Consider the following 16,364-nt stretch of genomic DNA (forward strand, 5'->3'; position numbering starts at 1 on the left):
AAACAAAACCCCAGGTCAAGCCTACTAAAACATCTGAAAATGATTGGCTTATCAGGGGCATGCTATATGGCGGCAGGTGTATGCTGACTCCTATTTAACATGAGTTTGAATGTGATTAATTCTGAACAAAGCCATGCCCCAGTTATGAGAGGGTGTGGAGACTTATGCAACCAAATTATTTCATTTGTGTATTTTTACTTCTACTCTTGAAAAGATAAAAAGACAATTCAGTTGAGTTGTACAGGTTTAGAGGTCACATTAATGGTGGAAAAGGTTTTGAAATGATTTGTCTTGGTTCAGTTCAGTTTATTTTTGAAAGGGGACAATGCAATTTCATAAAACACATGAAGTACACATGGTTAAAAAAGCCAGAATTAGCCAGAAGGCTAGTTTTCAAGTCTCTAGTTAGTTGGTCTCATTTTGTTTTTAATATCACAAAAACCCGGCATTGAAACAGGGGTGTGTAGACTTTTGTCATCCACTGTAATCTATAAAACCACAGATTCAGTTTTGTAATGTGGAGAAATGCAGTGTGTAATGAATTATGTCGTCCTGCAAATGCCACAGGTGCGTCTACATGCCAACTATATCATGAATCATGATGTATGGGGAATATTATCTGTGCATGTTTTTATCTGTACAAAAGCAAGTTGGATGCGAGTAAAGATGGGCCGTCGGCCGTCGCGCAGGTTGGAGAGGGGGTTGGGGTGATCCCGAAAACTGATTCTGGTCACGCTCGGGTGCTTGCTGGAGTATTGTGATCTGTCTGGGGTGCTACAAGGGGAGCTCCTGCTCTTCCCTATTGACAATATGTTAGATGGTGAGCTGTGATTATTCCCCAGCAGTCGGAGGGAGGAAGTAAATCAGCTCTCCCGTCACCTTTGATCAGACGAATCCGCCCTCGGTTCAGTGCGCGAGAAGATCAGTCAAACAGATATTTTGTTCTATCTTTCTGGTGGGAGCCTTTGAAGTGTGCTTGGTGTGAAGGCTCAACGCTATATTCACTGGCCACTTTATTAGGTACCCCTGCACAATCCAATAAGATTTCATGTGAGAGCGGGATCAAATATTGTACTAGTGGTAAGGCCTACTACTGAATGTGGAATGTATTTAGGTTATACCTAAGTTGAGTAAAAAACAAACAAACAAACAAACAACCCCAAAAAAGTTTGTGGGACTGTTAACATTTATTTATAACTGTACTTTGTTACTTAATTTGCATGGCACCTTCCTCTCTTCAGTTACTTGAACTTACCAGACCTGCACACGTAGAGGTTTGTTGTCTTTTTCCACTCATATTTGTCAGTCCCAGGTTTATTTGCACAACATTCTGACATTCTTCTGTCTGTATTTCTCATAAGACGCGTGCTTGAGTTGACTAAATAATGCAATGACGTTACTACCAGCCACATTTAATTTTCACCAGTGTCCAAAATGCAATATCCCTTCCTCAAATATTATATTTATATGAAGATTTTTGAGACAGTAGTGCTGAATATTAATATCCTTCATACTGAATATGGAATAGCTGTAGGATATTATTCTTTCTGCCTCAAAGCATCTTTATGAGATTTTCTTTTTTCCATTGATGTGTCGAGCATGCTGATATGGCATGCTGCTACATTTGTTGACAAGATTCCACAGAATTTCATAAACCAGACTATAGCACATTTGCGAGATGCTCTTGCAACAACTTTACATCTATACGAATAACATGCAGGTACATGGTGGCTTTGCTTAAATCTAAGAAACAGTTATAGTCCCGACTCATCAATGGATGGACAATCGCAACTGGACTGTTCTGATTGTCTTAGAATGGGTGGACACTTTTTTTTCGAAAGTGTTTTGGCATACAGTATTTGTAGTTCTGGCTGTGGACGTTCATTTTGCAGAACAATTAAAGTGGCACATGATGATGGTGGGCGGCGGGCGCCAAGACATGCCGGGAATCTGGCTGTCCATCAGACAGACGGGATGAGTTGCAAAGCTTTTTTGTAGCACAGATGGCTGATCAGTAGAACTGACTTATTATTTCGGCTGCCTGTAGCTGTCCATTTCTCTCTTCACTGATCCTGCATTTCAGAGTGCCTGGAAATATACAGTTTCAAGCAAAAGTATGGGAACCCTTTGGAATTACCTGGATTGCTGCACAAAATGGTGATTAAATGTGACGTGAGCCCCATATGAGTCACACAAGTAATTACAACACATGTTTCCATGTTGTCCGTTTACTGAACACAACAAAAAAACGTCACATTGCGGGTTGGAAAAATCGTGAAAAAAGTGGAGAAAAGTGAACCTTTGGATTGAATAACTGGTTGAGTCTCCTTTGGGAACAATAACCTCAACCAAACGTTTCCTGTAGTTGCCGATCAGCCCTGCACAACAGTCCGAAGGAATTTTGGACCATTCCTCTTTCCAGAACTGTTTCACTTCAGCATAATTCTTGGGATGTCTGGTGTGAATGGCTCTATTGAGATCATGCCACAGCATCTCGGGTTGAGGTCAGGTCTCTGATTTGGCAACTCCGGCAGGGCTATTTTCTTCTGTTGAAGCCATTCAGTTGTTTATTTACTTCCGTTGTATAACCCATCTTCTGGTTAGCGTCAATTAGCAGACACGTGAAAAAAAAAGTCCTGCAAAATATCTTGTTAAACCTGGGAATTCAGTCTCTGTCGAAGATAGCAATGCGTCCAGGCTCTGAGGTGGCAAAGCAGTCCCGGACGATGAAGCCTCCTCCGCCATACTTAAGAGTTGCGATGAGGTTCTGATTTTCGTGTGCTGTGCCTTTTTTTCTCTCTCCACACATCCATCGTGTTGTACGTTAGTTCCACTCAACGTTAATTTCATCTTTCCAAGCAATAGTTTGCCAGTAGCGCTGTTGAACAGCAGTGGCTTCCTTCATGGTGTCCTTCAATCACATCCATTCTTTAGTTTAATAACAATGTGAAAGCAGCTCCTGTATTTGCTCTAAATAGATTGTGCATGTGTAACAAATGAATTGGTTGATCAGTGTACTGTACATACAAACATACTTATGGTTACAATGAGAGACCAAACGTGCAGAGTATGTTTGATTGAGCAGATTTATGTTGTAGTCGGGTGGGGACATGGAAAGATAAGCAAGAGTGAAGCTGTAGTAATCTGCATTTCTTCACTTTGTAAGGACGTGATGAGACTGAAGGAGAAAGAATTACAGTTTGACTCCATGCTGGGCAGGATTTAGAAGAAAGTCTGTTCCTGTGTCTCAAGGAGCATGGCTTTGTATGGTGCATGGCAGCAGGACTGCTGGCGTGAAGAGGTGCCATCACGAGACTATATCCATTACTTTTTGTCAAATGAAATTGTTTACCTATTCAGAAATGGATTTAGGAACAACATCACATATGCTACTGCATGTATTTGTTAAATTATTTATTGTAACCTATTCAAATGTGTTTTGGTTCCAGGTCTGTTAAGTCCCAATTAAAAGGCACAGCCAAGAAGCATGCTGGCTCTTCTCACCACATTGCTTCTCATCAGCCTGCTTGCTGCCGAGCGACTGGAGCGCGGCCGTGCTGTGGACATTTCGTCAGGTCAGAAAATGTTCAAGGACCATCAAACTGCTTTTCTGACATTGACGTTTGTTCAACTTGAAGGTTTGCTACATTTGAATCATTTAGTTGAAATAATGTCAAGCTCTTTTCACATTAGAGGCTGAAAAGTGAAGTGTTTCTTCAAACATGAGATGACTTCAGCCCCAGCGTCAGCTGCTGTGCACATACACGTTCGAATTAGAAGCAATTCAAGAGTCTTATTCAAATAAAGCATATGAATTATCGGTTTGGATTAGATACATTCAGAGAGGTATTTATTTAGCAATATGTTTATCAATGTTGAGACGAGGAAGAGTAACGCTTTCTCCCCTGGGCAGAACAGCATTTTGTCGATGCATTTGTACTGACCTCTTGCGGTCAAACAAGGTTAAGCAAGACCCGGTACCGTTCTTGAAAGAAGCCCCATATATATATATATATTTTTTTATTATCCTTGATTCTAAAATACTCCTTTACACCCTAAAATGCTAACATACATTTTGCAGATCTACACCACTTTTAATTCCAACTACAGTGTGGTTGAAATAACACACTGTGTCAAAACTTCAATATATATAAATATATTATTATTTATTTTCTTCATTCATTTCTGCTCATTTCTCCCTTCACATACTGTAGATTCATTTAAACACTTAAACACACACACACACACACACAAATGGCAAGCATGTAAAAATGAGGTAGAGTGACCATGTCATTGATTTCCATGTTTGTATCTTACAAACAGATCAATACAGAAGAAGCAGTGATGTAATCACCCAAAAACCCGAATTGGAACCTGCAGCAGACCAAGACAGCAGCTTTGGTTACAAAGGTACAGTACGCGCAATTTAGTGTTGCAGCGCATCATCCACGACATATGCTCCGTGTTGACAAGCTCTCATTGTGTCATTGATTATTAGATCGGGGGGGGGGGGGGGGGGTCACTAAGGGATTATTTTATTTTATAATACATCCTAGCAAAATGTCTGAAACGTGCCCAAGCACAGTGTTGCTCCAGGTTGGGGTAAGTGACTGCTTCAAGAAATAATAATGACCCCAATTTAGCAGCTGGACACAACCAGTGTTGTGTCTAAAGCATAAACAGCATCTAAATTGGCGCTTATAGAAGCCATTTTTCATGGCGGATGAAACTGTTTTGATCTCCTCTTTTCTCCTCTCGAGATGAAAAACATTTTTTTTTAAATCTGTGTGTCTTTATGCCCCTGCCAGAAAAAAAAAAATATGACAGCGAGACTGTAAGAAGTTGAAAGGCTTTTCATTCTTTAAAGAGTGGAATGAGACCGGCTACCATTCCGCTCATTTAGCGAGAGAGACACAGAGAGAAGAGACGAGATGCAGCTATTGCATCAGATTCCCCTGCTGTGATTTGGCTGGGGAGGAATGTGAAGGTTCGTTCCCATTTTTGTATCAAATGCTTTGTATGACACTAAGCAACCGCAGTGATGTGCAGTGACAAACAGGCCCAGATATAATTGAGCGAAGGAAAGTGAAAAAGCCGACCAACTGTCATAGAGAAGAAATGGGGGATGGGGGGAACCTGTACGTGAACAAAATAAGTGAAAAATGCTGTTAGTCAGTGCTCTCAAGGAATCATTATCATCCTGAATATCTGCATTCACGAGCTACATATCATTTGCACCAAACAAATAATGCACATGGTTGATTCAATCATTTACTTTGAAGTCCCTGGCACGGTCTTCTCAAAATCTTTGCAACTTCATGTTTTGTGTTGCCACGAAGACAGGCATGTCTTTGTGTCTTCGATATTTCCAGCCAACATTCCACTGCTTTGAAATGTGACCAATGGTGTCAAATATTTTGTCCAAATTCACGAGGCCTTCTTTTCGGTTGGACACCTGTTGTCGAGGCGACACGGCCACAAAGAAATACTCTCGTTATTTGCGCTACGGTGGACCTATTTTAGTCACCGTGGTGGAATGAGATGAAAGACGGAGTTGTTGCATGTCTCCAATGTGAACATGCCAGAAAGCCATTCACAGTATACCGTATTACCCGCTCTCCAGTTACTGTTGTGGGATTCCTTTCACGTTGCCCTGCCGATGATGCTGATTTACAATTGAACAAAAGATGAGGATCTCGTTTCACTTCTACATGAAACAAGAAAAAGGAATTCTATTTCGAAAAGGTAACACAGTCAGGCCTTATAATAGAACGCTATCTTCACTGAGGCTCTTCAACCTGTAGGGGGAGTGCTTACATCTCGTCAAAAACACTTCGAGAGGCTACAGAATGCTGGACAAATGATCGAATTATAATTTCCCTCATTTTAATATGCACTTTATTGAATTCACTCAAACACGTGCGGCGATTTTGTCAACATGTGGCACAATATGTCCAGCAATACAACTCTAATGCAATTCCAATCACATCTAATTTCCCCAATGGCACGCTGAGAGGTCAGGGGTGAGAACAAGAATCGATTTTGGGTCATCTGGAGAAACACAATGCTGCTGCAGAATGCCTCATTAATATTGCCCCCTTTTCCTCTTACAGCAAAGCTTGAGCTGGCCCTCGTTGCTTTGAAATGCAGCTCCACACACGCACAAAGTTTATACGTTGAAGCTACAAAATTAACATTGTAGCTTTATTCTAAACGACGGACAACATCACTCTCAAGTTCCAAATAGTTTGTAATCTGTTTGTCAATGTCGTTGCTGAAAATTAAAGCTGGTCAAAATTCCTCAAAAGGTCCAGCGTTATTTTATTTTGGTATCTTATTTCCCCCCACAGAGCTTTTCATGCATGAAGGGACATCCTTTATGCTGGCACTCCCTAACAGTATGATTTATTCACCTTTTTTCCCCCCTCTTTGTCATTAATTTAAGATAATTTGATCAAATTGTTAAATAACTTTGATTTCTTTAATTTGGGGGGAGGGTGCAAAAGAGCAACCCAATTGTTGGGAGCCCATCCGTGGAATCTCTTGTCCTGAGTAGCAGTAAAACCCTCGCGTGCGCACTGACGACGCAGACGCGCAGCAGCTCATCCAATCCAAGCGGCGCCGCTTCCACTTTTGCAGCAGTCTCGCGTGGGCTCCACATTCAACCCGCGCCCCCCCCCCCCCCCCCCCAAAAAAAGGTGGTTGCAACTAGGTTTCAATGAGATCATCTCCTTCCTGTGCGAAATGACGATTGGACTCAGGCAATGGATGCAGTCAAGTTGTTGTGGCCACCGGGAAGTGAGGACTTAGAGGCGAGTGGAGAAAACCAATTTTGTCTCGAGTGGGATACTCGACCGAGAATTCATCTAAACTTTAAGATTGAGCGAGCATCTTCATCTGCGAGGAGCGCTTCTGAGGTTCATTGTCGACTTATTTGATACGACAGAAGTTCGGCCGCAGAAGTTGGGATTTGGATGAACTGGCTGCGACGCAACGCCTTCAAAGTGTGGAATACTCTGACTGCTGCTCCTTTGAATGATGCCTGTCTGCTTCAAGGGGATTTACTGTCTTTTGGCGTTTCTGCACCTTTGCTCAGGTATTTACTACATGTATGTTTGAGACGTCGACGCTTTTTTCTTTTAGGCAGTCCGAAAAGTGGTGAGTGATGAGGGATGACGCATATTGTCACTGTGAGTGTTTCATATTTTCAGATGAGTCTGTTCCATGGAAAGGATATATAATAAGTGCGAGCACGAGAGCGATATAGTTTGGTGCACAATGGAACAACAACAACAACAACAACAACAAAAATCACTTTCTCAAAGCCACACAGTAATTGTTTGGATGAAACTTGTAGCATTGTAACCAATTTTTTTTTTGTACTTTATGTGTGGCCACAGAGGCATCAGCATGTGCCCCCTAATACCCACATAGGTATTTCTCGCAAAACTCCTTATCTCACCAGAGCAAGTTTAATTGCCATAATAGGAGGAGACGATTGATGTAAAAGTGTGTTTTGCGCATAAGAGCATTCATTGGCCCTTGTGTGGCTGCCTTACAATCTTCAGTCCTGCTGCTGGTTCATGAGCAAGACTGCATTGGAATGGAACGGTCCCTTTGCACCAGTCAAACTAGTGCATGTGTGGTACTTGAACAGGACAGGAAAAAAAAAAAGCCCCCTGTGCACTGTCAGTGCGGATCTGCGGAGTGGGCTCATTACTAGAAAACGCTCGAAATCTTCAAGGGTCTCTCCGAAAGGACACGTAACAATAACAACAAAGTTCTCAGCTCGTTATTTGAGATCCGATTGTGTTTCGTAGCGTCGCATGCAGAATGGGTGTGTCACCTTTGTGTGGTGTAAATGATATAAGAGACTGTGAAAAGTCACATCGTTGGGGTTCATTCAAAGATATTAAACTGGAGAATTGGAGTATCGGAAAAGATAAGATAATCGCAAGATGGTACCTGCGCGGCTTCGACAAGGTGCCCTATAGTACCGAAATTATAAGACACATCAAATCAATGTTCAGATCATTTCAAATTCTTATTCGAAAATATGTTATAGGCACAATTGGTTGACTTATACAACTCGGATGAATGAAATCATGCGGTTGCTTTCAAGTCCCACGGCGAGTGCGACCACTTGTGGATGAAAACTGACGTATCAGTAATTAACAATTGTTGTTTCACTGCAGGCTTCAAAGTTTGTGGTCAAGCACAGGCAAAAGCAGAGAGAACAAACAAAAATCACCTGCCTCAATCAAAGAGAGCCGTCAGTGACATTCGCAGCGGCTGCGGATTCATTCATTCACTGTAAACGTCGGACACTGAGTGATGGCTTTATTTATGGCAGCATTTTTAGGGCCGTGGGGACTTGATCCACTTCAGAATAGCTGCGGGCTGATCAGTAATGGTTTTATTGGCAGAACATCGCCTCATCAAAAACTAACCACCTTGCATAGCTTCTCTACTGCAGTTTGAGGTGATCTTTTCTGACCTCGTTTGTTTGTGATTCAAATACAGCCAGAGAGACTAAATGCAGACCTTCTCCACATCAAGAGCTCAAAAATAAAATAAAACACCACAACAACAGCTTTCCGGGTTGTTGTCCTTACAATTCAAATCAACAACTAAACCTGGTGTGACCGCACCGACCACAGACTTTTATGAGCTGTCTCGATACAGTAAGTTATAAGTGTTCCCTGTTCTGTCTTTTACTCTTGAAAAGGGCCTCAGGTCTGACTTTCAGCATGGTTTGAAGATGTAGTTCCTTCAAAACTGTTGCTAACAAGCTGCTAATTCTATTGATTTATTCAGCAGAAGATTCCTGACAAGAAAGGCATGCCCTACAGGAATGACTCAATAATATTGAACAAGGAATAAACTAACATTTTTGCTTCTCGGGAGATTTGTCTTTGGAGTCAAGCATTTCCAGTATTGCAAAAAGTCACTAATTGACTCAGAGCAACATATTTGTAGTGCAAATCACAGACATTAGCAAACAGCAATACTGTACTTTTATTTATTTATTTATATTTATAAGATAAAACATAACTGCATCGTATTGAGAGGTGTTTGATATCTTGAAAAGAAAGAGCCCTGATGCTAATGTTATGACCAGAGAGGGCCATCTCTACTTCAAAAAATGATTGCTTCCGCTAACACTGTGTTAAAATGTCACCCCTCTTATTGTATTCTAGACTTTTTCCGCATAAAACCCATTACCATTTAAACACCGAGCTCTTAAAGTTTTAGGTTAAGTAATTCAATTGTGCTGTGACAGGCCACCTGGAATTACTTTGGGAGTTTAATCTCTGGCTTTATAAAGCTGCCACCAGTAATGGATGCCAGATGATACATAACAGTCTAAATGGCCATCATTAAAAACATGCACTTGTGTCTATGTGGCTTTGTCCCACACATCTTAATTATGCATCCCCGGAGGGATGCTGCGACTCGCCTTGCCATTCTACCTGCTTCGTGTGGATGGTCTGGAAACATTGGTTTTAAACACGGAGCCATGGTGGGAAATGAATGTGCTAGCCTGCGTTTTGCTTGAAGACGGCTCTTTGTGAGTAGAACATTTGTGTGCGGTCGTTGAGCGAAAAGGCCAAAGCGACAAATGAATGGAGGGTTCAAACACTGATGAATATAGAGCAGCATCTGAATGCATTCCTAAGTCTTTTCTCACCAGGACCTTTGATCTTTTTACTAATCTTATTTTGAGTTTTTTTTTTTTTTTTTACAGAAAATGAGAAATATTTTGGAATCAATATGCAGTTGGGATAAAAAAAAAAAAAAAGCAATAAATCAAACTCAGTGATAAACTGTTTGGTCGTTAAGGTACTCGAGCCGCGAACACCGTTAAACTAAGAACGTGACTGGGGTTTGGAGGACTTATTCCATCGCCGGTATGTGCACCAGCTCCACGGAGGACCAACTGCTCGAGACATCTGGCTGACCTGCTGGTATTGGTAGTAAACAGGTCAGGGTTCATATGCACTTACTCGTGCTGTTTTGGCGAGTGGCACTCTCGGTTGTAACTGAAAATACTGACAGACACTTGTTACAGAATGCCGTACCTTGGGTAATGCTGGCCTGATTGGCGGGAGCTAGCTCATGGCGGCTTCGCTCAAGCTAACAAGACTCTCTGGGGTCCTCCCCAAGTTGACAGTGATGAGCTGAGGCTCTCGGCTAATGAGGCCTTTTTTTCGCCATGGATGATGGGGCTGTCGGGATCTCTCTGTAAACCAATGAGGTCTAATTTTTCTCGATCAGATGGAATTGTCGGATTCCTTCAGTCCCCCCGAGAAATACTGCATTTAATAGGCTTCACTGGAAACCAGTTTGATCGGAGGGATTTTTCTCAAACATTCAGTTGTTGGAACTTAACACCAGGAGGAGTTGAAATGAATTCACACTGCAGCTCTCTCGTTATTCATCAGGTTATTTGTTTATCAGGAATATTTGTATTAACATGGCGAACATAGATTGAATAATTTATCCATCCAATCTTACGAAAGGCCTCAAATCAACGGGAAGCGCTCATCAATACCGAACTCGCGATAAGCATTTACCAGGGCTAGGACTCAACCTCTAAAGTACGATTCATTATTCGTGTTGACAGTAACGAAAGACTTCCGAATCAGGATCAAAAATCGCTGGTCCTTGTTCTATTTCGAAATAAAGACGTCATAGTCCAACAAATGAAAAATCCAATTTGATTATTTGAAAACCATCCGCTGAACCGGAAAGAGAGTATGCCGACGCGTTTTCACCTTCGGAAAAGTTTTTCGTTTTCGTTTAAAATGGTTAACTCTAACCACCCTTGCTGCGCCGTGGTGGTGAAAGGTAGAACCCGGGTTTGTTTTGCGCCCGTAAATCAATGCTGGCTGGGACCAACCGACTGCCTCCTTTCCAGCTAACTAGCCGTAAATGCGCTGTGGCAGCAGTTGCAGCTCTTGTCAGAATAAAGTACGACGATATTTATATAAGATTTGCTCCGCAATTCCCCAAAAAGTCCAAAGTTTCTGATTCGATGGTCGCTTTTCCACGCTCACGCGAATCCCAGTTCGAGTCACCGCCGATTCGTGCATTTACAAACCAAAATGCACCTCTCTGACTTTATCAGTCAAAACTCAGCGTTCTTGGTTTTGTAAATGCATCTTTTAGTTCAACCGTTGTGGCTGGTGAATGTATGCAATGACGCATAGGGAAAGAAAGAGAATACAATGAAATAATCAAAGTTATTATCCAAATAATGTTTCAGAGTTTGCATACTCCAGAGGCTATTGCTGCCCGTGTTTGTTTTCTGAATGAATATGCATTCATCCATTTGTAATGGTGTTAGCCGAAGCTTGTTACCCAAGTGTGTTTTTGACTGCTGTGCTGAAATCTGTGATTCATGATTGCTTCCCTTGTTTACTCACCGATTTCCTGCAATGCTTTGTGGAGTCTGAGCACGGCTTTCAACCCTTGGGAGAGTAAGGGGGTGGGTGTTGAAGTTCACAGGTCATCACACTTCCACACAGGCATGCACATGCACTCCCAGACACTCACATAACTCCTAATTTTGAAGAGGATCGATTACCGCCCGCCATTGCCTCGAGGAACCTCACACAGCTGTAGTATCCCGTCTGCGTCCATCATTTGTCTCTGAAAGAACAGGAAAGGCATACCGAGCATGAAGTATTTCTACACAACATTTGAACGTGCTTAAAACAATTCTTACACGTAATTGGAGCTGTGCACCTCCCTTATCCCACTTTTCAACATTCTGTCTTGTCACTCAAGTGTATACTGTCATGGTAAATCCGAGTATCGCTTATGCTACTCCGTTTCTAACAACCGATGAAGGCTATTCATTTCTGAATAGCTTTTATACTGTACTTCCAGATTTACGACTTCTGTAGAAAAATCTGGTCTTTCGTAGCCATGCGTTCTCAAGTAATTCAAGTGGCTTCTGAGACCTCTAATGTGTGGTTATTCTTCAAACTGAAACAAAATGTTGTGCCCCTGTGACCCTGCAATTTGGCGAGGGATTGAGGTGCTTTCAGAACGAACGCCTTCTGCCTAAGATGTGGGTTTAACAGTCATCGGGTGAATTCATATTTTCAAAAGACAGCTTAAAAGGTCATGGAAATAGTATGACCTCGGAGAGGTGCTTCTCGAGGTGACATCTGCGTGAGTCGTCTCCTCGCCAGTTTCTAATCATTACCATCAATATGCTTTTGTGGGGAATCTTCCACAGTATTTTCGCTTTCACGCCCGAATACACCCAGAGAGGCCGCAGTCTCACATCAGACGTGGACACAGACTCACACAAATCATCGTTTAAGTTGGCACAAATTAATAAAAAAAAAACCAACAACCCTAATGCATCATTATTATAAAGGAAACACATGAGTCGTGCAACTCATCTCTCTGCCATCTCCTCCATCCTTCTCATCTTCCCCCTTCATTCGTCTGTCATTACTGACAATGTTCAAAGCACTCTGCGCCATGATTGCGGCTGAGTCTTTTCCCGCCAGAGCTTCTCTCACGGAGAGAATAACATTAATGCATTTCATTAGATCTATTATTAGATGGTATTTGAGTTTACCTATCAATCTACAGGCAAGGCTGAAGCTTATGGATTTATGATTGTGGATTCTTTTTGTCTAACAAGGGAGAAAGCTAATAAATATATATATCCCCTCAAACCAGTAGCTTGTTTTTCAACTGATGAACACTCGAAGAGCTCTTTTCCAAAATATGAATCCATTTGTGCTCTAACCAGACATTTTGCAAACATTAATTTTACCCAGTTAAAACAATTGATTGGTTTACGGTGAACATTAAACATATGTTAAACAATAACTGACAAATCCCATAACAACGTCGTTGCTTATAAAGTCATTTTTGTGTGTGTATTTTAATTGCGGCCACGATAGTGGTACTTGAACAGACAAGTGATTTTCGAGGTGGTGCTTAGTGTAAAAAGTTTGAGAAGACACGGACAGTGAGTGACTAAATGAATATCCATTCATAAACAAAAAGGGTCATTTCCAGAATTGACCAATTGAATTTCTTAGCTTTCAGCATGTGCTCTTGACATTTACTCACGTTTAAGCATTTCAATCAAAACAACAAAAAAGATGAACGATGGTTGACTCCTAAACCCAATTCCCTTGTTTTCCCAGCTATTTGATTGGAGTGCATTATAGCCAAAAGCTTTCTGTCTGATGTCCACTCAACAAAGAATTGTTGAGTGGAAAGACAGCCAATTAACATTTCATATGATTGAAATAAACTGCTGCAGGTTAATGAGGGGGAGGGGGAGGGGGGGCGCAAATTGGAAAAGAAGACGTGAACACATTGGGATTGCGTCAATGTGGGGATGAGTCTCCGATACACGTACGTATTGTAATTAACTCTTTTTAAAGTATGAACGCAAAGATTAAAAAGGAAACTCGAGGCAGTCATTAATTTCCTCAACTTTTTGCGCCTACAGTTTATTTCACTCCAGAAATCGTCACCTCAATCATCTAAAATACCTGCAATACTTTCTGTTTTCAGTTGTGTTTAAAGCCCTTTCCGGCGTCTGTTCATTTGGCTATCCAAATCATTAAAACATGCCTACGGCTTGTAATTAATGCAATCCTTCGGTTACATTTACGCTACGAATGAATCAAATCAGCATTTGCATCAACTGTTGATTTTCAAAACGGAATCAAAGTTTTGGAGCCCTTACTCGAGAATCCCTCGGGGTCCATCTGGGACATGTCGCCAATCTGGGCAAGTTCAGATAATCGTTGCGCTTGGGGCGCTTATCACATCGCTGCATCAAGGTGATAACCGCTGGCAGCAGGCCATCCAACAGTCCTTCACGAACAGAATCTCCTTTTGGAATGTCGACAACACAAACTGTATTCCGCAGTACCGCAGAACCAAAGCCAGCGATTGGAAGCAAGTAAGAACTATGTTGCTAATTGAACCCGGTTTAATACTATGACATAAAATGTTTTTCACTTTTCCACAAGAATTCTACATATCCAATTGAGTGCAAATCATTTCTTTTTTGTCCTGTTAACTACACTACGCATCAATTATAGTCACAATCTTGTGTCAATGCGTGCGGCCATGGCTAAAGTGTGAACATGGGCAAGTGAATATTTATTTAAGTCAATCTGTTGCCTGATCTCTATTGGCTTAGGATTCACATTTTTATTGAGCATATATATATATATATATTTTTTTTTTAACTTTTTCCATTTGGTCAGCAACGACTGCCCTTGCATTCTTCAGAACCTCTAATATCCCCCCCCCCCCCACTCCGCCCCCCCAACCAGTACATCCAAATAAAACACATTAAACCACACAAGCATAATATATTTTCAGATTACTGTCTGACCATATATATATTTTTATCACCGTCTTGTAGAACTTTTTCAAAGTTGCGAGTGCTAATGGTAATGGTTTGAAACTTCATTGGAAGAAACGATTGTGGTCTTTCCTGTAAAAAAGAGAGAGAGAGAGAGAGAGAGAGAGAGAGAGAGAAAAAAGATCTTTTCAATCATAGCATACGGGGGGAGTGAAAAGCAATTTGTCAAGTTCACATTTTGAGGACTATTTGCTCAGTGGAGCTGACTGACGCAAGCAGGTTTGTTGTGGGGAGGGGGGAAAGGTCAGGATATTATGGACTTCCAGCAGCCGTTTCTCATCCTTGCTGAACTCTGACATCAGTTTCTGCTGCGCTACTTTATTGCTGTGGCAGCATTGCTTCTTCTTCCAAAAGGTAATAAGGAGGTTGTGAAGTTTTTTTTTTTTTTTCCATTCTGTATGCCATTTAAAAATGAAGCTCTGGCAGAAGGAAAGACTGAGTCATGTCGGCAGAATATATTTCACCACAAAGTTTAACCTGCAATGGTGCATTAAGGAGTTGTATGTTGTATAGGATGAATTGATTGATTGCTTGCTCTGTTTTTAGATGTAATTGGTCGCTTTTAGAAATTATTTAAAAGTTGAATTGAATTTTTTTTTTCTTTTTAAACAAACAACAAAAAAACATGCAGTGGATTTTCAATATTAACAATTTAGTGAGTATGCCGAACCATGTGATCAAAACAATGCACAATCGGTAGAGTCAAGTTACATTTTTCAACAGACATTATCTTTAAGGTGCTTTGTGGAGAATGTCTAGAAGCATGCTCCTCACACATTGAGGGAAACCAAATGAACCCCACAGGAGCAAGCGCTATACTGTGGAGCGAGTAAAAAAAAAAAAAAAAAAAAAAAACAAGAACAAACCATAATTCTTGCCTGCGATTGGCTGGCGACCGGTTCAGGCTGTACCCCGCCTCCCGCCCGACCCTAGTTAGGGTAAAGAAAATGGATGAATGGATGGATAATTACTATTGATTGAAGCAATGAATGGAATAAATATTCCAACACAAATAAATGGAATATGAAGTCCAGATCAAAATCAACAGTCAGATCTACTGAGCAAAGTCTCATTCTATTGAGTCATAAAATTAGCTCACATCTGGGCTTCTTCTACCAGAGGCTTAATTAAGTCCAAAAATGAATTTAGGTCATCCAGATGTTCGCATACTGTACGTCACACAATGACACCCTTTTAATCTAATAAAAGAAAAACGCAATATGTATTAATTGAATGAGTTAAGAACATCTTATTTAAACAGTGTGGATGGGGAGATGACACAGACACAATCCAGGTGGTCAAATCACATGTACGCTATTAAACTGATTCCCCTGTCCACAAATTTGTATTCGGCACCTGTCTGGAACGGCCACCCTGCCCTTGGACTATTTCTAATCATTTTAGTCGGCTGTCAAACTTTCTGTCACTAATATTGTGTGGTATATATTGTAATACATGCAATAATATAATGTGTGTCGTAGCTGTGCCGGGCGGGGTCAGATAGGTCTAATTTTTTCAAATTCCAGGAATAATTACAGAGTAGTATCCAGTTGTGTTTGATTGATATCCAAGAAAAGATAGTTGACATCAAATTGGTACACATTTGACTTAAGAATTATTTGGAGATATCCTTTAGGCGTGAGACTGCTCGATGTTGAAGAAAGGCTATATTATGGTGTAAATTAATGTATACATGGCATTTATTTTTTGTGCTGGATCACAGAGACTACGTATTGATGGATTTGCTTTACTCAATTGAAGGTTATTGTAAGTATTTTGCACTTGAATTTGAAGTACAAGTGTGCTACTCACAAGTAATGCAATACATGTACTGTGTATTGTGCTATTTCACTTCATAATAGCCAACAACACCTGGGCCACTTCCATCTGTGCTTTCTTCACCGGAAGTCTGACTTTTAGCTCTGCCTGAGTAAAAACCAAT

General features: G+C 41.0%; 1 protein-coding gene across 5 annotated transcripts in view; it reads left to right on the forward strand.

The window, feature by feature from the left end:
- LOC133467181 (roundabout homolog 1-like) overlaps positions 1-16,364 on the forward strand; it is a 68,255-nt gene that overhangs the window by 2,409 nt on the left and 49,482 nt on the right. For 4 of the 5 annotated variants that reach the window (XM_061751747.1, XM_061751748.1, XM_061751749.1 and 1 more), the window contains 2 exons: positions 3,450-3,575; positions 4,324-4,410. In XM_061751747.1, the coding sequence (XP_061607731.1) occupies positions 3,488-3,575; positions 4,324-4,410 (175 nt within the window). In that variant the 5' untranslated portion in view covers positions 3,450-3,487. Of the gene's footprint in view, positions 1-3,449; positions 3,576-4,323; positions 4,411-6,685; positions 7,097-16,364 lie in introns of those variants that run through there. The other variant, XM_061751751.1, reaches the window with a different exon arrangement.

The sequence above is a fragment of the Phyllopteryx taeniolatus genome, chromosome 17 (assembly GCF_024500385.1).
Source record: "Phyllopteryx taeniolatus isolate TA_2022b chromosome 17, UOR_Ptae_1.2, whole genome shotgun sequence".
Classification (NCBI taxonomy): domain Eukaryota; kingdom Metazoa; phylum Chordata; class Actinopteri; order Syngnathiformes; family Syngnathidae; genus Phyllopteryx; species Phyllopteryx taeniolatus.